Genomic DNA, 21,050 nt, shown 5'->3' on the forward strand with positions numbered 1-21,050 from the left:
AGTCTGGGCTCTGTCTTTGCTGAGAAGGCGGGGTCTGGGCTCCAGGTAAGCCCCAGATACTCCAACCCCTCCTCCTTCTCTACTTTTACGTCTTCCTGTCTCCTCATCCTCTTTCCCCATCCCTCTAGGGTTGAGCTCCTCCCCAGTGGGTTCTCAGCCCAGTGGGATGTCGCCTAGTGTCGCGGGCTTTCGTGGAGGGACACAAAACGTACAAAGACAACCGGTCTCTGACCTGGGCTTCCAGAATGACACCCAGGAAAGGGGCAATTAGGCTAGCTGGCAGGACGTGAGTCAAGGCACCTGGTGGTGCCCGGGGCAGGGTGGGGCTGCCAGGGTTGAGGTGAGGCAACCTGAATCGGGGGGTGGGGGGGGGGGTAGAGCTGGGAGGGGTGGCCCAAGCTTCAGAGTCTGGTGAGGTGGGAGTGGACCCCAGCCTCCAGCTGGGCTGAGGAGCTGAAAGCCCCTTCCCATAGCCCTCCGCCTCCGGGCTTTAGTGGCCACCTGCTCTATTGGTGGCTCCTGTCAGTGGTCAGGGAGGCTCCAGAGGACAGGCCAGCCAGGGGCCCTGGGTGGGACCATGAAAGGAGGCCGCCTGTGTGGCTTTGACACCTTTTTTGAGGTTACTTTGGGCTCTGTGCTGGGCTTGGGGACCACAGGGGACAGAAGCACGAGAGGGGCGCGTGGCACTGGTTGGGCTGCGAAGATTGGCGGGGGGCTGAGGTGCTTTCACATGTCCACTCTAAAGAGATTTGGTCAGGAAATCAGCCACTCCTCCCTGCCACAGCGTGGGACTCGCCCGCCCTCACCTCGCGCCGTGTTAGCGCCCCCTGCAGGCGCCACCTGGGCAGGCACCGCCCGGACACGGGGTCCTCAGGGAGCCCGAGGCCCCAGGCCCTCCCCTGCAAAGGCAAGTCCACACGGAGTGAGAGGCGCTGGGCCGAGGCCCCTCGGGCAGCACCTGGGCAAGGATACACCCGAGGCTTCCAGGTGTCAAGGGAACGTACACATCCCCTCCCCGCTTTGCGCTGGTGATCAAAATCGAGTGAGTGAACTGAGATCTTGATGAAAACTCTCACTGGGCTGGTGGCTAAGAACTGGACAGAATCGCTTGACTGCCCGAGGTCCGGTCCCCTGGAGGGGGCAGCTCAAAGGCGCCTGGGTGCCCCCCACCTCCACCCCACCCCACCCCACCCCCTTGGGGCACGGCCCAGGTGTCTCAGCTTCAGCGGGCACCCCCGGGGGCAGACATCTGGCTCGGGAGCGTCCACCCAGTAGAGGCTCCAGGGTCTCCCCTGACCCCAGACGCGGCTCGCAAAGGGTGTTCCCGGGACCCCAGGAGGGTCGCCCGCGGTCCCTGAGCGCACTGCCCTGCGGCCCGCCCCGCGCGCCCGAGGGAGCCGGGCCGCTCCCGCCCGCCCACCCGCAGCCCGGCGCTGTCACGTTCCAGCCGCCTGACTCAGGCCGCGCGGGGCGGGGAGCGGGAGGCGGTGCCGGCGCCCGCCTCGGCCCCCGGAGGCGGCACCAGGAAGCGCCCGCCCCGGCCGGAGCCGCCATGTAACCGGCGCCGCCCGGAGCAGAGCCGCGCGGGACACCCCCGGCGACCCGCACGCCATGGGGGACGAGGACGAGGACGAGGGCTGCGCCGTGGAGCTGCGGATCACCGAAGGTGGGCCGGGGGGTGGCCGGGGGGCGCGGGGCCGGGTGAGGGCCGCCGGGCCCGGCCGGGGAGGGGGCATGCACCAGCCGCGCTCATTCGCCTCCTGTGCCCACAGCCAACCTGACCGGGCACGAGGAGAAGGTGAGCGTGGAGAACTTCGAGCTGCTCAAGGTGCTGGGCACGGGAGGTGAGGACCCCCACACCCCCCTGGGGGCAGGTGTCCCCAGCCTGGTGCCCTGGGCCTCCCAACCGGCACACCCGCCTGGTCCTGGGCCAGGCCTCCAGCGATGCCCCCCACCCTTTCCCGCTCGGCCCGCCTTGCCCGCCCCGCCCTGCCCGGCCAGGGTTTGCATGCCCACTCCCAGGGACATGCCTACTCCTAGCGCTGCTCCACATTCTCGTGGCTCCTCCCTGCAAGGTCCTCCGGGATTTGCCAACACCCTCCAGGCTTTGCAGCGCTCCTGAGGGATTTGCACACCTCCTCCCCCGAGCGCTACGGGAGCCTGGTCTTCCGCTTCGCTCACTCCCAGCTTTGCACAGTCCCTGGCCTGGGTTTTTTTGCACATCCCTCCCTGGTCCACTTTGCATCCCCCCCGCATCTGTCCCATCTGCCCGGTTCTGCCTGTGATCTGCCCCCACCCTGCACAGCAAGCCTCTTGGAGTTGCATGCCTTCCAGCCTGTTTTGCACAGTCTCCTCCCCGCTTTTGCAGACCCTCCGGGGCTGCATACGCCCCCCCCCCAGCTCCCCCTACCCAAGTCTCCATCAGCCTTTTGCACCCTTGCCTCTCGCTCCAGCTCCTTCCCCCGGTTTCCACACCCTCTGGGTTGGCATCCCCCCCCACCGCCCCCACCAGTCCCCACCACCCTTCGGCACACAGTCTGCCCTGCGCTGGCTCACTGCTCCCACAGCCTACGGGAAGGTGTTCCTGGTGCGGAAAGCCGTCGGGCACGATGCAGGGAAGCTGTACGCGATGAAGGTGCTGCGCAAGGCCGCGCTGGTGCAGCGCGCCAAGACGCAGGAGCACACGCGCACCGAGCGCTCAGTGCTGGAACTCGTGCGCCAGGCGCCCTTCCTGGTCACGCTGCACTACGCCTTCCAGACGGACGCCAAGCTGCACCTCATCCTGGGTAAGGGTGGGCCCCTGCTGACCTTGGGGGCCACGGCGGAAGCTGGGGCCGCTCCGCTCTGTCAGGGCGGCTTCCCACCCTCCGCTCCAACCCCCAGACTACGTGAGTGGAGGCGAGATGTTCACCCACCTCTACCAGCGCCAGCACTTCAAAGAGGCCGAGGTGCGCGTGTACGGGGGCGAGATCGTGCTGGCCCTGGAGCACCTGCACAAGGTGGGTGAGGACCTGGGCTCTCTGCGGGCTCTGGGTCTGGGCCTGGTGTCGGGCCACCCCACAGGGCAGCCTGGATGCGCTCTCTCTTGGGTGGTCTTGGTGGGGGCTGGAGTTGCTTCCCCAGGCCTTCTGGAAGGGAAGGCCTTAGCGCTGCCTGGGGAGGGGTCTCTTCCCTCTCCTCCTCTGTGCCCCCCCCCGCCTCCCCTGGCCGGTACCTCCTCAAAGGGGGTTTCCTCTGACAGGGAACTTGGGGCTGCCTCCCGGGGCCACACTCACAGAACTTCCTCAAATGGAGACCTCATGCCTTGGCTCCCAAGGCCTTCTTGCAATGGGGCTCTTCACCCAGGCTTTCCTCGTTCTGGGTCCTTCGGGCCTGTTCCCAGGGGGTCCTCCTTCCTTGCTTTTACGTCGGAAGTGGCTTTTCCCATCTGAAGGCCCGGTGCCTGGGCCTAGTCCTGCACCGGAGATCCCTTCCCTGGGGGGGCTCCCCTTATCCTGAGTTGGGTTTTGGTGCCCTGGCACGAGCCATAGGAGGCGGGGCTGTTGGGGAGGAAGAAACGTCAGTGCTTCTCTTGCTCCTGCCAGCTGGGTATCATCTACCGAGATCTGAAGCTGGAGAACGTGCTGCTGGACTCCGAGGGCCACATCGTCCTCACGGACTTCGGGCTTAGCAAGGAGTTCCTGACGGAGGAGGTGAGCTAAGGGCAGTCTTCCTGCCTCCCGCACCTCTATTCAAGCCTTCGCCTTCCTTTCTCCTCCTGCTCCGTGCCTGGTTCTGCGTTCGTCATGGCGCAGAGGTGAACAGGTCGGGGGCCCGCCTGCAGGAGGCTCCCTGTGCTCTCACCCTCCCAAGCCCAGCAAGTCTTGCTCTGAGCCTGGAGCTCTGCTGGGTGTCCACATGGGTCCTCTGGCCCTTCCAGAAAGAACGAACCTTCTCCTTCTGTGGCACTATCGAGTACATGGCTCCCGAAATCATCCGCAGCAAGTCAGGGCACGGCAAGGTGGGTTCGTGTGGGAGTGGGTGGGAGCGGCGGCGGTGGGGAGGCAGGGGTGGCCACAGGCCCTCACCCTGGCTCTGCCCCCGGCAGGCTGTGGACTGGTGGAGCCTGGGCATCCTGCTCTTCGAGCTGCTGACCGGGGCCTCACCCTTCACCCTGGAGGGTGAGAGGAACACGCAGGCAGAGGTGTCCCGGTGAGCGGGGCTGGACGAGAAGGGGAGGCGGTGAGGGGCCTGGGCACGGTTGGGGAGGGGGCTCGCTGCCCCTGACGCCCCCCCAATCCTCCCAGACGGATCCTGAAGTGCTCCCCTCCCTTCCCCCCCCGGATCGGGCCTGTGGCACAGGACCTGCTGCGGCGACTCCTTTGCAAGGACCCCAAGAAGCGGCTGGGCGCAGGGCCCCAGGGGGCCCAGGAAGTCAAGAACCACCCCTTCTTCCAGGTGAGGCTGCTGACTCTCCCCCACACCTCTGCACACTACCCAGGCCAGGCCACTGCTCTGGGTTGGGGGACACCGGAGCGATGGTCTGAGACCAGCTGGTTTCACCGGACTTAGAAAAACCACCCGATACCGTGGGTTTGTCTTTTCCATCTCTGGTGCGACTTGGAAGGCGTGTTCCTGGGGGAAAGGATTGTAGGTTCGTTGACCGTCAGGGCCGGCAGGGGCTCGAGAATGGCTTCATCAGGTCCTTCCACCGGACAGGTTCAGAGAAGGGAGGCGACCTGCTCCGGATGGCCCAGGAGATGGTGTAGAGCTGGGGACAGCTTGCGGGTGTCACCAGCAGTCCAAGTCACACTTAGGGTTCTCCGCACCCACCCAGGCGTTTTGTTCTTTGTTCCAGTACTCTCTGTGTGCCTGTCATTCTGATGGCAGTCGGTCAGCCACTTGGGTTTTGTCTACTTGTTAAAAGTACCCACAGGTTAGAGGGCGGGGTGGGATGAATTCTGTTTCCTGGCGAGGTCTTGCTGGCTCCGGCGCTATGTGTGGCTGGTGTCCTTGCCTAGCAGGGCCCTGTAACAGTGAACACCTGCCGTGTGTTGGCTCTTTGCTGATTATTTCATGTAACCTTCAGAAGCATTTTGATGATCCCCATCTTTCCAGATGGAGAAACTGAAGTTCAGAGAGGGTAAGTCATTTGCCCAAAGGTCACCCAGCCAGGAAGTGATGGAGTTCAGATCCAAACCCAGGTCTAGGTGATTTGAAGCCCAGACGCTTCTCTGCTGTGTCCTGTTTACTTGTGGCATCAGATTTGCCACTTGTCTGACATCCTAATGGACGTGTCCCTTTCTGGGGCCTTACTGTGGGCCAGGCACTCAGTTATCCCTGCTACGAGTGCTGCTTCCAGTCTTCCCGCCACGGTCCCTTGGAGATGCTTTCTGAGGCAGACCTCGTGGTGAAGTTGTCCCTTCGTGGGGGAAGGGGCTGAGCATCATCAGTTTCCTTAAGTGGACTCTTCAAGCCCCACCCTGAGCACATGCCAGCCCCTGGATTCTGGGAGTGGGTTGATTGGCAATCAGACTGGAGAGGCCCTAAGGTCTTTGAGGCCCGATGCTCAGAAGGTGTGTTCCCCGCAGTACCCCTTCTCTCAAGATAGCCTCTTTGGTGATAACAATGCTGAGGTCCTGGTGCCAGACCTGGGGCCTTTGAGACCAAATCAGGCCTCTTGGCTGCAAGTGATAAAAAGTTCAACTCAAAATGGTGATGATATCCCTGGAACAATTTGACTGCCAAGAAAAGAGACTGGAGTGAACAGTGGTCTGAATAAAATAGAGGTTTATTTATTTATTTCTGTTCTCATGTAAGAGGTTGGCGGGCCAGGGCTGCTGTGGTGTTCTCATAAATACAACCTCCTTTCTTCCTTTTTTAATGCTTCTCCATTCTTAGCATGCAGCCTCCAGCCCCAGGGTTGCCTCTTGGTCCAAAATGGCTGCTGGAGCACTTGCCATTTAGGCTATAATCTAGGCAGAAATCAGGGGGAAAAAGGGGAAGAGCAAAATGCACACGTGCCAACTTTCACCTTCCTCTTGAGGTTCTTTCTCTGGATTCTTATGTTTTTTTGCTTACAGGTTATGGGTCACCCCTGAGTACAAGGAAGTTTGTTAAATCCTGGCTTTTAGTTATGTACGTTGCTTCCTATAATAACATCAGGGCTATGGTACTAAGGAAGACAGGGAATATGGAAGTAGGGTGGGCGACGAACAGTCTCTGCCATCCTAGCTTAAACATAAAAAGGCATGTTTTAGCTCCTGTATTTGAAGAGTCCAAGGAAAAGTGATTTGACTTCAGGCAAGGCTGCATCCAGGTGCTGGATTTATGGTTATTAAGAATTTCTTTCTTTATCTTTTGAGTTTTCTGCATGGGGACTTCATCATTAGACCCTGAGGGGTTCCCAGCAGCTCCAGGCCCGTGTCTTCCTAGATTTAAGTCCAGTTGGAGAAAGAGATTTGTTTTGCATGGCAACGCTATCAAAAGTCCCAAAATTGACTGAGTGTGGTGGAGGGATGATTTGCTAAGGGAAGTAGGGGTGCTCTTATCAGAGCGAGAAAAACAGAAGCCAGGGAGGCGGGTAGAACAGCTTTCCACCCAAATCCCAGAGAGACCCTTGCCTCACTGAGGAGCAGCCCAGGGAGGGTGGCCTGAGGGGACAGGGGTTTTAACTTCCTACCCTTCACCCCCAATCTCTCATTTCATTTCCCCAGGGTTTGGATTGGGTTGCTCTAGCTGCCAGGAAAATTCCAGCCCCATTCCAACCCCAGATCCGTTCGGAGCTGGATGTGGGCAACTTTGCAGAAGAATTTACTCGGTTGGAGCCTGTCTACTCACCCCCCGGCAGCCCCCCACCTGGGGACCCTCGCATCTTCCAGGTGAGTGAGAGCTCACAGAACCGCAGGTGCTGTAGAGACAGGATGATACTCTTTCCACCCTGGACGGGGCCTGACCCCTGGCCCTGCATAGGCCCTGTGTTCTGATCAGGACTCAGCATCCTCCCCAGACCCCGTCCACTGGTGGGGTAGCTGGAGTTGTTAGTCATACACACTGCCGTGGTAGGACATGTCTTTGAGTCATATGGTTTATTTTTAAATTTCATAATAATTTCTCTTCTACTCCATATATCTTTATTGTTATGTAAAGATAGTGTTTTAACTGTTCGGTTGCTTAAGTGGACAACTAGAAAGACATGCTGTGTTTATACTGTGGCTTTGCATGTTCCTTGGCAAACCACATCACATTTGTGGAAGCTCAGGCCCCCTCCTCTCAGTTTTGGAAGCTTAGGCCTTTTGGGCAAAGTCAAACTCCTTTGCTCGGCATTCAGGGCCCTGCATGATGTAGTCCTTGCTCAGTGCCCTAGCCTCACTGCTCACTGTGGTCCCACCTGGTATACTAGCACCTACGAACAGAACACATGTCCGTGTCTTTGCACTTGCAATTCTCCATGGCTGCACCACCCCTGCCCCCGGGCACTCCCATTCACCTTTTAAGCCTCCTTGAGTGACGCTGCTCCTGTGTGAATTCCTCCCCACTGCTCTGGTCCTGTGTTGCCCTCTCCTTGTGCACCTGTCCTCTGGAGACGGCACCTCCTTCTGAGCACCATGTCAGGTTGTATCCTAGCTGCCTTCCTGGGACTGCCTCCCCTGGTCTGGAAGCTCCCAGAAGGCAGCGACTGCATTTAATTTCTGTATCCCTTTGCCTGGTGTGGGGGCCTGGCCTGGAGGACATGGTCCCCTAAATATGAAATAAGAACAGGCCAGTGGCAAGTGTAGATGGGTCAGCACTCCTGTGAGGCTCTCCCGAGTGACGACAGTGTTGGAACAAGCCTCCACCGATGGTCTCACAGTTTTTTTCTTTTAAACTGTATTTACTTTAGAGAGCGAGAGAGTGGGTGGGGGGGCGCAGAGAGAGAGAGAATGTGTCCAGCCGACTGAGCATGGAGCCAGATGTGGAGCTCGATCCCACCACCCCGAGATCATGACCTGAGCTAAAGCCAAGAATTGGACTCCCAACAGACTGAGCTACCCAGGAGTCCCTCATTCATTCATTCATTCATTCAATGATTCAAAAATATTTACTGAGTGCCTACAGTGTGGCAGGCACTGATCTGGGCCCTGGGGACGGATCAGTGAACTTAAGGGACAAGTGTGGAACCTGCATTTTTGTGTACAGTGTTTTGGCACAGTGGACTGTGTTTTTAGGAGAAAACAATCCGTTGTTAAACTTACCCTTAAGAATCCCTTGAATTGCCTCTTTGTCTTTCCTCAGTAGCTCCCCCCCCCCCAACCCCCTTGCAGAGGAGGCCAATGTTTGGTTTGAGAGGAAGGCATAAAGCTTTTTTGTATTCAGTGGGTGGATTTGAATTCTCATAAGCTAAGTGTGTGTGATGCCAGGCAGGGGCCCTTTCATGCCTCGGGTCCATCATTTTCTGGGTCATTGCATTGTGCTGAATAATGCCCTTGGCACTCAGGGGTGGGGGGGTGGGTTTACTGTGATGGGAACTGTGGGTCACACACTGGTGGGGGGACGTGAACCCAAGTGATCATAGAACAAGGTGGAATGAAATGTTCACACACCTGTGAGCACCAGGATACCAAAGCAACGGCCTCGACCACCCACTCTAGTCCAGGGTCTTCCCCCTAAACCCTGCCCCTCTCCGGGTCTGGGCCTTCCAGGGACTGCGTATGCACCTCCAGCCCCTATGCGCATAAGCCCCCTCCACTCCTCCTCCACCCCCGCAGGGATACTCCTTCGTGGCGCCCTCTATCCTGTTTGACCATAACAACGCGGTGATGATGACAGATGTGCTGGAAGCATCTGGCGCTGGAGACCGGCCCGGCCGGGCAGCGGTGGCCAGGAGTGCCATGATGCAGGTGGGCGGGGCCAGGGTGGGAAGTTGGTTTCGGGGTGTCTGGGTTCGGGGATTCCAAAGCTGGCTTCCCCAGGAGCCCAAGGTGTGACCTCGGTGAGGTTTGGGGCCTCTCTGCAGTGGCGCGTGGCGTGGCCGCAGGGCTCCCAGGTAGGATCTCTGACGCACCCCCTTCGCCGCCAGGACTCGCCCTTCTTCCAGCAGTACGAGCTGGACCTGCGGGAGCCGGCGCTGGGCCAGGGCAGCTTCTCCGTGTGTCGCCGCTGTCGCCAGCGCCAGAGTGGCCAAGAGTTCGCGGTCAAGATCCTCAGCCGCAGGTGGGCGGGCCCGGGGAGGGCGGGGCCTGGCAAAGCCGCGTCCAGGAGGCGGGGCGGGATGTCGGCCCAACTGACCCCGCCTGCCTCACCCGCAGGCTGGAGGCGAACACGCAGCGAGAAGTGGCCGCCCTACGGCTTTGCCAGTCGCATCCAAACGTGGTGAAGTTGCACGACGTGCATCACGACCAGGTGACCCTTTCTTGGGCTGGTACACAACGCAGGGACTCAGGGGGCTGTTCTTGGAGGGCGGGTGGGCCGGGAGGCAGGCAGGAGGCCAGGGCTGAGGACTGGGTGGGTGGGTGGGGGCGCTGAGCGAGGTGGCAGGGCAGGGAGGTGGGATTTGAGCTGAGGATGGGAAGGGGGAGCCGAGGATGCTCAAGGGAACAGAATTTGAGGAGGACGTGGAAGGGGCTAGGATTTGGGGCCTAACAGTGGTTTTGGGGTGGTCTTGAGTTCCGGGCTCAAATAGGGGGCAGGGACTGACGCTGGGGGCGAGGCCTGGCCAGTGGGTGGGGCCCGGCGGGGATGGGGTGGTGAGGTCTGTAGGTAGGTCGGCTTGTAGGTCGGACCTTGACCCAGGTGGTGACCTCGCCCTGTCTCTCGGCCGAAGCTGCACACGTACCTGGTTCTGGAGCTGCTGCAGGGCGGGGAGCTGCTGGAGCACATCCGCAAGAAGCGGCACTTCAGCGAGTCCGAGGCGAGCCAGATCTTGCGCAGCCTGGTGTCTGCTGTGAGCTTCATGCACGAGGAGGCGGGCGTGGTGCATCGCGACCTCAAGCCCGAGGTGGGTGCGGGGCCTGGGCCTCCGGGGAGGGCTGAGGCGCCGAGGGCTAGCCTCTGACGGCCGACCCCCGCCGCCCTCCCAGAACATTCTGTACGCCGATGACACGCCCGGAGCCCCCGTGAAGATCATCGACTTCGGGTTTGCGCGGCTGCGCCCGCAGAGCCCCGCGGGACCCATGCAGACGCCGTGCTTCACGCTGCAGTACGCTGCTCCTGAGCTGCTAGCGCAGCAGGGCTACGATGAGTCCTGCGACCTCTGGAGCCTCGGCGTCATTCTGGTATGGGACGGGGTCCCCCGGAGGATTCGGGGTGCCTGGAGCCTGAGGTCAGAAGGCTTCCTGATGTGGGCCAGCAGGGACACCCCTGAGGCAGAGTACAGGGGTCATCTTAGTGGGGGTGGCAGGGTTGCTCAGGGTCTGGGGTCAGGGCCTCTGAGTCTTAGGGGTCAGAAGTCAGGGTTCAGCATCACACATGGGCCTCAGGAGTCACCCTGCTGGAGAGGGTGGATGGTTCCGTGGGTGGGTTAAGTTAGCCCCCTGCCCCTCTTGGCTTTGCAACGGGGGGCGGTTCTCAACTCCCCCTCTCCCCACCTTTCCAGTACATGATGCTGTCCGGGCAGGTCCCCTTCCAGGGGGCCTCAGGCCAGGGTGGGCAGAGCCAGGCGGCCGAGATCATGTGCAAGATTCGTGAGGGGCGCTTTTCTCTTGACGGGGAGGCCTGGCAGGGCGTGTCTGAGGAAGCCAAGGAGCTGGTCCGAGGTGAGGGGAGGAGGGGCGGGAGGGGGTGGGAGGTGTCACAGACACAGGTGTCCTTGGAGAGGGGGCAGCCATGGGGTCGTGCTGGGGCAGGGATCGACAGTGGGTTAGGTGTTTCATCTGGGGGACTGGTCAGGGAGAAGAGTGGGGCTGTTAGGATCTCTCTGGGGTGCAGACCCCACACACGGCCCCTCCTCAACCCTTCCCTGCCCTGCTCCAGGGCTCCTGACAGTGGACCCTGCCAAGCGGCTGAAGCTTGAGGGGCTGCGGGGAAGCTCATGGCTACAGGATGGCAGCGCGCGCTCCTCGCCCCCACTCCGGACACCCGACGTGCTGGAGTCCTCCGGGCCAGCTGTGCGCTCCGGGCTCAACGCCACTTTCATGGTGAGGGGCGGGGTCTGTGGGAGGTGGGGCTGTGGGGGGGGGTGTCCCTGGGAGGCCACGCCCCCAAGCCCAGAAAGGTGAGGTGAACCGAGGCCCGGCCTCTGGTTGGTCTGGTTGGTCGGCACCCAGACCTTTAGGTAGGCTGGAGGCCAATGACCTGTTGGCCTTGACCTGGTGGAATGGGAGGGAGGGTCCCGAATGCGGTCAAAGCTAGGATCTGGAAGTTGAGGCCCGGCAGGTGGTGGTGGGGCACTCACCCCCCCTCCTTTCTGCCAGGCCTTCAACCGTGGCAAGCGCGAGGGCTTTTTCCTGAAGAGCGTGGAGAACGCGCCGCTGGCGAAGAGGCGGAAACAGAAGCTGCGGAGCGCCACCACCTCCCGCCGCGTCTCCCCTGCGCCCACTGCCGCGGGCAGGGCCCCCGCTGCCAAGGGAGCCCCCAGACGAGCCAACGGCCCCCTGCCGCCCTCTTAGCCCCCGCCACAGTGACCCCTTTTTCCCCCATAGAGTCTGTGACCTGGGAGCCTCAGGTATCGGCTCCGCTCCATCCCCAGAGATTGCCCTTCCCTCCCCTTCCCCACTCCCCATTCCCAGAGCAGAAGTATTTTTATAAGCAGAGAATTTTTTACGTCTTACCAGATAGAGTTAGAGATGCAGGGAGGGAGGGGCCTCTGCTGATACAGTGCCTAGTCGGGCAGAAGGCACTTCTCCCCCAGGGGGCTGCTCCACCCGGAAGGGCTCCTCCCCCATTTCTCCGCACTGAGTTGCCAGGGGGAGAAACTGGGACTACTCCCCTGCCCTCCCCCCAGGCCCTGCTCTTGGGAGGGGGCGCCCCTCCAGCTGTCACTTTATGGACTGTCCGTGCAATTAAGTCCACCAAAGACCTGTGTTGGGGGGGGGGGTCCAAGGAGAGGCCCTGGGGGACCCCTGAAGCATTTCTGCCTCACTTTATGTCACCTGCTTCTCCCCTGTTGGGGCTAAGGAAGGAGGTAGGCAACCCCTAAAAGGGGAGGCCCCTTCTCCCCACTCCCCCGCTCCCCCTTGGCACAGCTGCCTCTGGCTGGGGCAGGGCCTTGAGGGTCTGGGCTGGGCATCTGCAGTCACTGCCTCAGCCCATCCAGGCTGTGCCTTTGACTTTAAAATAAAAGTCCATCCAGTGCCGTGTGTGGCATCTGTGTGTGTGAGGAGGGTGTACAGGGCAGAGGGCTTGGGGCAAATAAATGTTCAGCCGAGCGGGCCTGGGGCCTCAGAGAAGAGGAATAGGGCAAACCCTTCTTCTGGGCAAGACCAAACCCTTGGTCCTTGACCTTTGGCCTGAGCAGCAGGAGGTCCAAACACTCGTCTCTGCTTGTGTATTCAGACAGCTCTGCCATGTATCCTTTAGAATTCTCTTAGTGGTTAAGTAATAGATCTAAATTTCCATCAGCGGGGTGGGATTTTTAGGCTCATAACTATGCAGTGCCCGGGGAGACCCAGGCAAGGCCTGATCTGGACACAAACACATGATCAGGACCCAGTTTCTCAGTCTGAACTTTTTATTCTGCTTTATTTTCCTTTTGGCCCTAGGATGGGTGCTGGGTGCTCGAGGGGCTACAGACTGGAATAGGATGAGAAAGACAGTCTTCGTGGCAGCATTACCCAGGGAAATGCCAAGATGTACTCTGATTGGATGCGCTTGGGTCATGTGTCCACGGTGGGCCAATCACCGTGTTCAGGGATGGGGGTGTGGCTTGCTGTCCATGTGGATCATGGCCTCCCCTTTGGAAGCTCATTGGGTGAAGGGCAGGAGGAGGGGTGGGCCCTTGAGAGAGGTCAGTTGAGCAGAGCTTGGTGCTGGTCCCCGTCCCGGAGGGCCTGAGAAGGGAGCCGCCCGCATTCGAGGCCTGCGGAACCATCAGTGTGGCCCGCTCCACCAGAGTGTGAGATGGCCCCTGCTCTGGGATCCCTGCTAGATAGTTGGGCCATTGCCCCAGCATCTTTGTGGGCACCCCGGGTCAGAGATATTTGTACAGTGCAGAGAACCCTACCCCAGGGTTGACTGGATAGTAACATGCTATGTGTCTGTCTCCAGGCCTTCTCTTCCCATATTACCCTGTGGGGGCATCTCACGGTGGACCTTCCCTTCCCATCCTGAGGTTTGCCTCATTCAGGAGGAGGTCCCCAGAGGACATGAGCTTAGAGATGCCGAAGTCAGGGTAAAGGCAGGCAGGCCAGGGCAAAGGCAGGCAGACCTCGGAATTGGGGCTGGTGGGGTCCCGTGTGGATGGAGGGTCGTTGGGTGGTGATATCCATCTGTGTCCCATCCTGAAGGTCTGAGAGAGGAGGGAAGGGCTAGGAGAAGAGGAGAAGGGGAAAGCATCCAGAATTCTGAGTCCAGTGTTACTGACTGTGGCAGGAGCAGCTCACCAAACAGCCTCAGGCTTCCCCATTTTTTTAAAAAGGGGGTCACATGACTGTTAAGACCAACTGGTGAATGAACAGATGTGACATTGTGGTCATTCAGTCATGAAGGATTTACTGAGATTTACTAGGTGTTCCGATGCGCAGGGATGGACCCGAGCACTCCGTGTGGATTAGCTCCCTGCCTCCTCGCAGCTAGTTTATGAGAAAAGCATCTTCTTCATTTAAGAGATGAGAAAGGTGAGCCTCAGGGAAGGTCAGCACCTTGCTCAAGGTCATGGAGCTAGAAGTGCATTTGATCCCGGTGGGCCGATTCCAGAATTCCTTCAACCCCAGGAGTTCCGTCGTAAAGACGGGCTTTAGTTTTATCCCAATGCTGGATGTTCCGATTGTTCAGAACTTGGTTTCTCTCATGAATGATGCTGAGACAAACGTGTTTGCACACAAACCTGTGCATTTAAGAATAGCTTTATTGAGATATAATTCATATAATGTGTTATTTAAGATCCCGTAAGACTACAGTTGAGTGATTTTTAGTATTTTCAGAGTTGTGCAGCCATGACCGTGGTCTAATTTTAGAACACTTTTCACCTCCATGGGAAACACTACCCATTGGCAGTCACGCCCCATCGCCCCGCAACTCTCCAACCCAAGGCAACCACTTGTCTGAGTCCTGTCTCTATGGGTTTGCCAGCATACTTTGATACTGATATACATTTTGAAATATATTTTCAAATAACCTTTCATAAATATTGTACTGGCATATAGTCTCAGAAGCAGGATATGAAAATGTCCCATTTCATTATATGCACTGAATATCGTCGTTAAAAAACATTTGTTGGGGCACCTGGGTGGCTCAGTGGGTGAAAGCCTCTGCATTTGGCTTGGGTCGTGGTCCCAGGGTCCTGGGATCGAGCCCCACGTTGGGCTCTCTGCTCAGCGGGGAGCCTGCTTCCCTTCCTCTCTCTCTGCCTGCCTCTCTGTCTGTCAAATGAATAAATAGAATCTTTAAAAAAACACAAAACAAAACAAAAAAAACCCTTTGCTAATATGATGGATGAAAGTCTCTCATCTTTGGTCTCCTTACCCTTTTATCCTATGTAACTCACCCCAAGAAAGAGGTCTTCTTGGCCTCATTTTGTGGGCAAAGAAACTGGGCCTCTTGGGGGAAAGCCTGTTGTGGGTGGAAAGGGCTGAGCCTCAGGAGAATGAACCAGGCTTGATCTGAATCCCGCCTCTGCCCTGTGTGGCCTGACTGCATATCAGGGGAGACAGCTGTGACTTGGGCTGTAGGCTGGGCAGGGTGGGAACTAGCAGAACGGGCAGGGAGAGGCTGCCCACAGGCCGAGAGGTGGGGAGGACAGAGGTAAGCGATCAGAACCTGCCATCTGACAGCCCGCTTTTACACCTTGACGTTGGCCTCTGAGCAGGCCAGCTTAATGGATGTGGAATCAGGAGAGCAGAGGGGACTCATCCTTCTATAACAGGCCTCTGTCCCACTCGGAAAATGGTCTCAGAGGGGGGCATCTGGGTGGCTCAGCTGGTTAAGCACCTGACTCTTGGTTTCGGCTCAGGTTATGATCTCAGGGTTGTGAGATCAAGCCCTGCATCGGGCTTCACACTCAGCACGGAGTCTGCTAGAGAGTCTCTCCTCCCTTTGCTGCTCCCGTTCGTGCTCTCTCTCTCTCTCTTTCAAATAAATAAATCTTAAAAAAAAAAAAATAGCCTCAGAGAGTGGACTCAGGGTCCTGGCTCTGTTAATATGCTGATGTCCCCGAGAGGGCCTGACACATTCACATCCCCATAAGTCACTGTTAACTAACTACTGCTGGAAGTGAAGTCGGGGTGCCAGTTTTTCGTCCGTGCCGTGTGCAAGCACTGTTTGATTCTGGGCGAGTTGCCCCTCCCTAACATTCCCTGGGGCTCTCAGTAAAAATATTGCACAGAGGGGTGCCTAGGTGGCTCGTTCAGTTAAGCATCTGCCTTTGGCTCAGGTCATGATCCCAGCATCCTGGAATCCAACCCTGTGTGGGGCTCTCTGCTCAGTGGGGAGCTCGGAACCAATATTCCACAATAATGGAGTAGGGATTGCAAACTGGCTACCTGTAGGCACAGGTAGAGATTTGTTTTTTTGGTGGGGGCTGTAGCACATGTTTTAAAACAAGAAAATGCACATGATAGTCTGGATGTTTGACTTTTATTGAAAACTGGAAGGGCTGGCAGCCCTGGGGCAGTCTGCCTGCTTGGCCAGACCAGCCAGTGCAGAATCGTGTTGCCATCACAGAGAGGGCCCCTGCTTTCTAGTTTGCCACAGTCCCCACCACTCCCTATTGCTCACACCAGCTCTGGCCCTCATTTATCTCCTTGGCCTTTCTAGGTATTTGAGTTTTCAACTCTGCTATAACTAGACTCCTTCCACATTCACTGTTGCACAAAAATGGGGCTTGTAAAGGGCAAAGAGGCAAAGGACCTCTTTGACCTTAAAAAATTTTTTTTTTGTTTCAAAACTTAAATTTATATTTGTTACGAGATATAAAGCCATGATTCAAAATGCAAAGGATACAATAGAGCACACTGTGAAAGAAATTCCCTTCCACGTGCCTTGTGTTACTGGGGCCACTGATGTTCCCAGTTCTCCTGTAGTTCCGTGTGGACACATTTCATGTCAAGTCAGACTAGCATAGTATGTATAGGTGATCAAGGAAAGCTCACCTTCATTGAATGTTAATTTTTAAAATTAATTAATTAGTTAATTTTAAGGATTTCATATATTCAATTGAGAGAGACAGAGACAGAGAGAGCACAAGCAGGGGGAGAGGCAGAGGTAGAGGGAGGGCACGTGCACAACGAAGAATCAGGGAGCCTGCTTCTCCCTCTCCCACTTGTCCTGCTTGTGTTCCCTCTTTCGCTGGGTCTCTCTCTGTCAAATAAATAAATAAAATCTTTTTAAAAAGAAAACTGAAAACAATTTGAGGGGTATATTATGATTTTTAAAATTTTTATTTTATTTATTTTTAAAAGATTTTATTTATTTATTTGATAGAGAGATCACAAGTAGGCAGAGAGGCAGGCAGAGAGAGAGGAGGGAGCAGGCTTCCCACTGAGCAGAGAGCCCAATGCGGAACTTGATCCCAGGACTCTGAGATCATGACCTGAGCTGAAGGCAGAGGCTTAATCCACTGAGCCACACAGGCGCCCCGGTGTATTATGATTTATTTAGATTTTTCTCTACTTTTGACTACTTGGGCCATTTTTGATTTCTTGCTATTTTATTTATTTATTTATTTTAAAAGATTTTTATTTATTTATTTGATTTGATGAAATTGATTATTTTTTTTAAAAGATATTCATTTATTTATTTGACAGAGAGAGCGATCACAAGTAGGCAGAGAGGCAGGCAGAGAGAGAGGGGAGAGAGAGAGAGAGCCCAATGCGGGGCTCGATCGCAGCACCCTGAGATCACGACCTGAGCTGAAGGCAGACACTTAACCCACTGAGCCACCCAGGCGCCCTATTTATTTATTTTTAAAGATTTTATTTATTTATTTGACACAGAGAGAGATCACAAGTAGGCAGAGAGACAGGCAGAGAGAGGGAGAAGCAGGCTCCCTGCTGAGCAGGGAATCCAATTTGGGGCTTGATCCCAGGACCCTGGGATCATGATCTGAGCCGAAGGCAGATGCTTAAGAACTGAGTCACCCGGGGTGCCCATTTTTTTTTGCTATTTTAAATAGTGCTGCAATGAACATCCTTGTGCCTGCATCTTTGCTCACCTGTCCAAGTATTTCCTTAGGATACATTTCCTAGAGGTGAATTAATGGGCTAAAGGATTGCTCATGCATGCACATTTTAAAGGCTTTCAGTATATATGATCGTATTGCCCTTCAGAAAGATTTTATCCTTTCATATGACTTGCAGCAGCGTGGGCAAGATCCAAGATATGCTGTCTCCTTGAAAATGAAACGACGCATCTCCCTAGCCCTGTGTGTCCTTGCCTGGCCGTCCACGTTCGTGTTGGCAGAGGTCCTGGAGGTTGCCTGGGGGCTTGTTTTCCCCTGCCTGGAGTCTGGCTGGGCTGTGATGGTGGAAGGGGGGGCACGTGACCCATGAGCCGGGTGATGGGAAGTGCCTTCCTCTCTCCCTTTTACACCTGGATGGGTTGGGGTGTCTGTACGGAGAAGGTGGAGGGTGGGCCCCAGGGAGCCCCCACCAGGGAGCTGGCATGCAGTGAGGGCAGATGAGGTGCCGGTGGGAACACTTGGCCACTAAGTGGCCTGTGCGACAATGTGTGGGGGCCTGGGTCAGCTTTGCCTCTTGAGTGAAGTGGGAATAGGGCAGGACCCACCTGGGAGAGCTTGGGGGGGCGTCCAGCAGGACTGTGGCAAGATGTCCCCCATACCACGAGCTCTCCACAAACGTAGATTCAATCGAAAAAGGAAAATGAAGAGAACCCAGGGAAAATTCAGAATCAGCTCAGGCATGCCCTCAACAGGGACTCGTGTCCAGGCAAGACATCAGGAATGATCTGCCCATCCTCTAGTGATCCGGGACTCCTTGCCTGGGAGCCCGCAGGGGCTCCCTCTAGCTTGTGCCTCAGCTGATGATGTGGTCCCCTCTCTGTGGCAGGAGGCCCACGTGGGCACCCTCCCCTGCTGCTCCCCCCGTCGGGGCAGGAGTCGTCTGTCAGCTCTCCTGACCTGGTGTGGTGTCAGAAGCTTGAGAACGAACTCACCAGCTGGGAGTGGGAGGTGGTGGGAACACACTCTCATGCGTGTGAGCACACAAATGTGTGAGCAAGTGAGTGTGCGAATGGACGAGTGTGAGTATGCATGTGAACACGGGAGCATGTGAATGTGTGAGAGCACATGAGCATGTGAGGGTACACGTGTGAGATGTGTGAGGATGTGTGTGAGTACAAGATTGTGTAACTGTGTGAGTGTGAGAGTGTGTATGCACTGAGCTTGTGAATGTGTGTCAGTGTGTCAGCGCAGATGTCTGGGTGTGTGCGTGAGTGTGTTGTGTGTCATGGATGTGTGAGTGTGCGGGTGTGTGTGAGTGTGTGAGCAAAGTATGTGTGTAGCGTGAGTGTGTGTATGTGAACAAAAGCACATGTGCATGAATGTGTGTGTGCACGTGTGCGTGTGTGCACACTCTCTCTGGGCACTCTGTGGGAGGCACGGAGCCCGGGGTAAAATTTTTGCAACAGGGCGCCTGGGTGGCTCAGTGGGTTAAAGCCTCTGCCTTTGGCTCAGGTCATGATCCCAGGGTCCTGGTATCGAGCCCCGCATCGGGCTCTCTGCTCAGCAGGGAGCCTGCTTCCTCCTCTCTCTCTGCCTGCCTCTCTGCCTACTTGTGATCTCGTTCTGTCAAATAAATAAATAAAATCTTAAAAAAAAAAATCTTTGCAGCAAATGCTTTATTTTTTCACTTTATCCCTGCTGGCTGCGCCTTACTAACCATGGGGATTTGTGGGACTCAGATTGGGACTCTCTGCCCAATGGGGCCAGGCATGCCTCGGGCTGCAGAGGTGAGTGAAAAGGTGACGTGGGGCTCAGAGCTCAGCCTCTGAGAATGTTCCTGCCAGAGTCCAAAGCCCCTTCCCCCAGTTCTTGGCTGGGTCACCTCAGGGAAGTTACTGAGCCTCTCTGTGCCTCAGTGACCTTGTCTGTAAAATGGGGAGAATTATACTTGCTACCTCCTGGGGGTTTTGTGAGGGATAGATGGACTAAAACATGCTGAGCACTTGGAACACGGGCCACGTGTCGCCAAATGTTGGTGATGGGGCAGATTGGCAGTTGAGGAGGTGGCGGGGGCGGAAGCGTCCCTTGGGGTGAGGCAGGGGTTTGCTGCTGTCTAAACTGGCGGACCTGGGCCGGCTCCCCCATGACCGTGAGCACTGGCCTCCCACCGCATCTTTCTAGAAAGGAAACCCTCACTTCCTTGCTGATAGAGGCATGGAGTCCAGACAGCAATTCCTTTCAGATTTCTGAAAACCTCGAAGGTAAAAAAAGGACTTTTCAGCAGGGAAAACAGATTTATGGAAGATTAACTTCCATAAGGTGCCTGTCCCAGCAGCCTTGCATTTGGCAGCTGGTGGGCAGGCGGTACCCAGCCGGGGCGGGTGGGTTTCTGGGTGGGGGTGCGCAGCCGCCAGGCCAGCGTCTTTGCAGCCCCCACCTCTCTTCTGCTCCCTTCTTGGACCCCTGTCCCTCTGGCTTTCCCTGGGGTGCGGGAGACAGTCATGCTTTGAGTGAGACTGTGGGACGCCTGAAACCTTGGCCAAGCGGCAGCCCGGGGTGCCATGACCTTGGGGAGGAGGACTGGGTGGCTCCCTGGGCTGTCTCTGTCCAGATCAATTCGAATTTCTGGGGGGTGGAGCTCGGAATCCACCTTGTTGCAAACTTCAATGCTGCATGCTCAGCGTTTAGAGCCAAGGATCTCATCAACTTCCTGAACTTTCCTGCTGGAGGATGCTGAGGCACATGGAGAGGAAGGGACAGTCGCAGGGCTGCGGAATGGCAAGGCCTGGCCTCCTGATGCTCCAAGCTGGAGTTTTCCTCATCGGGCCATGCTTTTTGTAGTGTGGAATTTTCCATAGGGACCCAGATCCAGTTTTATGGTAGATCTCAGAAACCAGCGTCTTCTGCCAGAAATTCAGGCCATCGCCGCTTTACCAGAAGGAGGGTATTCTTTGGAGTAGGGGGGTTTGCTGTGTCCCCTGTCCCCATACCCAGCTCCTCTGCACATTCCTTTCCTGCCCAGCGGGGGCCAACAGGTGCCCAGGGCCCGCTTGCCAACAGGTGTCTCTGCAGACCGGTCACAAGGTCGACTGCCAGGAAGTCTCTGGACACAGCCAGACAGGAGGGAGGAGAAGGTGTCTCCGAGCCCAGGGAACCCAGGTGGGTGCTGATGGGTCAGCGTGGGCGGAGACATTTCTCCCGCAGAGGCGGTCAAGGGTGCCAAGCCGACCCTGCAGCTCAGAGCTCTTTACAAGGGCTCCCTAGTCTGCTTCTCCCCTGGCTGAGGCTTGGAGGCTCACAATGGAGGGTTCAAGAAAGAGGGAGCCAGATCCAGAACAAGGATCTCTAGTTGCCTATGAAAAGAGGAAAGACTTTCTGGACATTTCCCTCAATAGCAACTAGAATAGTAATGATGTCGATCCCATCTATCCAGTTGCATGCACGAGGCCCCATGCTCAGCACTGTTGTCGTTAGATTAGACTAGTAACTGTTAGTGCTGTTGGGCACTTGGCCTGTGCCAGGGGCCAGGTGCTGGGCCAAGCACTGTCTAGGGGTGATTTTATTTCACAAACAGGTTCTACATTATTATTATTATTAATCATTGTCGTTCCATTTTATGGATGAGGGAAGTGAGGCTCTTAGACAGCAATCATCCAAGGTCACACGATGGCATCCAGGGATGCCAGCTCTGTACCCCATGTCTCTCCCCTCTAGACCCTGGGCTCTTAATCACCATCTTATCGCCCACCTTTAAGGCATTTCCCCCCAGCAGCTGTGGGTTATCTGCTTCCCTCTGCGGTAAGTGTTAGCTTTCTTTGCA

At 56.7% G+C, this 21,050-nt stretch overlaps 1 protein-coding gene across 1 annotated transcript; it reads left to right on the plus strand.

Annotated features, from left to right (window-relative positions):
• Window positions 1-1,505: 1,505 nt before the first annotated feature.
• RPS6KA4 (ribosomal protein S6 kinase A4) lies at window positions 1,506-12,250 on the plus strand. Its single transcript, XM_047692955.1, has 17 exons — window positions 1,506-1,666; window positions 1,773-1,844; window positions 2,568-2,786; window positions 2,884-2,999; window positions 3,585-3,692; window positions 3,920-4,000; window positions 4,088-4,191; window positions 4,287-4,437; window positions 6,696-6,860; window positions 8,727-8,858; window positions 9,038-9,171; window positions 9,267-9,360; window positions 9,782-9,955; window positions 10,038-10,232; window positions 10,553-10,712; window positions 10,930-11,093; window positions 11,370-12,250. Exons 1-17 carry the CDS (start codon window positions 1,612-1,614, stop codon window positions 11,562-11,564), a joined length of 2,319 nt encoding a protein of 772 aa, XP_047548911.1. The 5' UTR covers window positions 1,506-1,611; the 3' UTR covers window positions 11,565-12,250.
• The last annotated feature ends 8,800 nt before the right edge of the window (window positions 12,251-21,050 follow it).

This window comes from Lutra lutra, chromosome 10 (assembly GCF_902655055.1).
Source record: "Lutra lutra chromosome 10, mLutLut1.2, whole genome shotgun sequence".
NCBI classification, from domain to species: domain Eukaryota; kingdom Metazoa; phylum Chordata; class Mammalia; order Carnivora; family Mustelidae; genus Lutra; species Lutra lutra.

Excerpts from the sequence above, each read along its gene's own strand:
- RPS6KA4 (XM_047692955.1), top strand. The coding sequence starts at position 1,612 with ATGGGGGACGAGGACGAGGACGAGGGCTGCGCCGTGGAGCTGCGGATC. Across the intron at positions 4,192-4,286 it reads ACGCAGGCAGAGGTGTCCCG|ACGGATCCTGAAGTGCTCCC; the intron begins GTGAGCGGGGCT and ends CAATCCTCCCAG. Across the intron at positions 8,859-9,037 it reads CCAGGAGTGCCATGATGCAG|GACTCGCCCTTCTTCCAGCA; the intron begins GTGGGCGGGGCC and ends CTTCGCCGCCAG.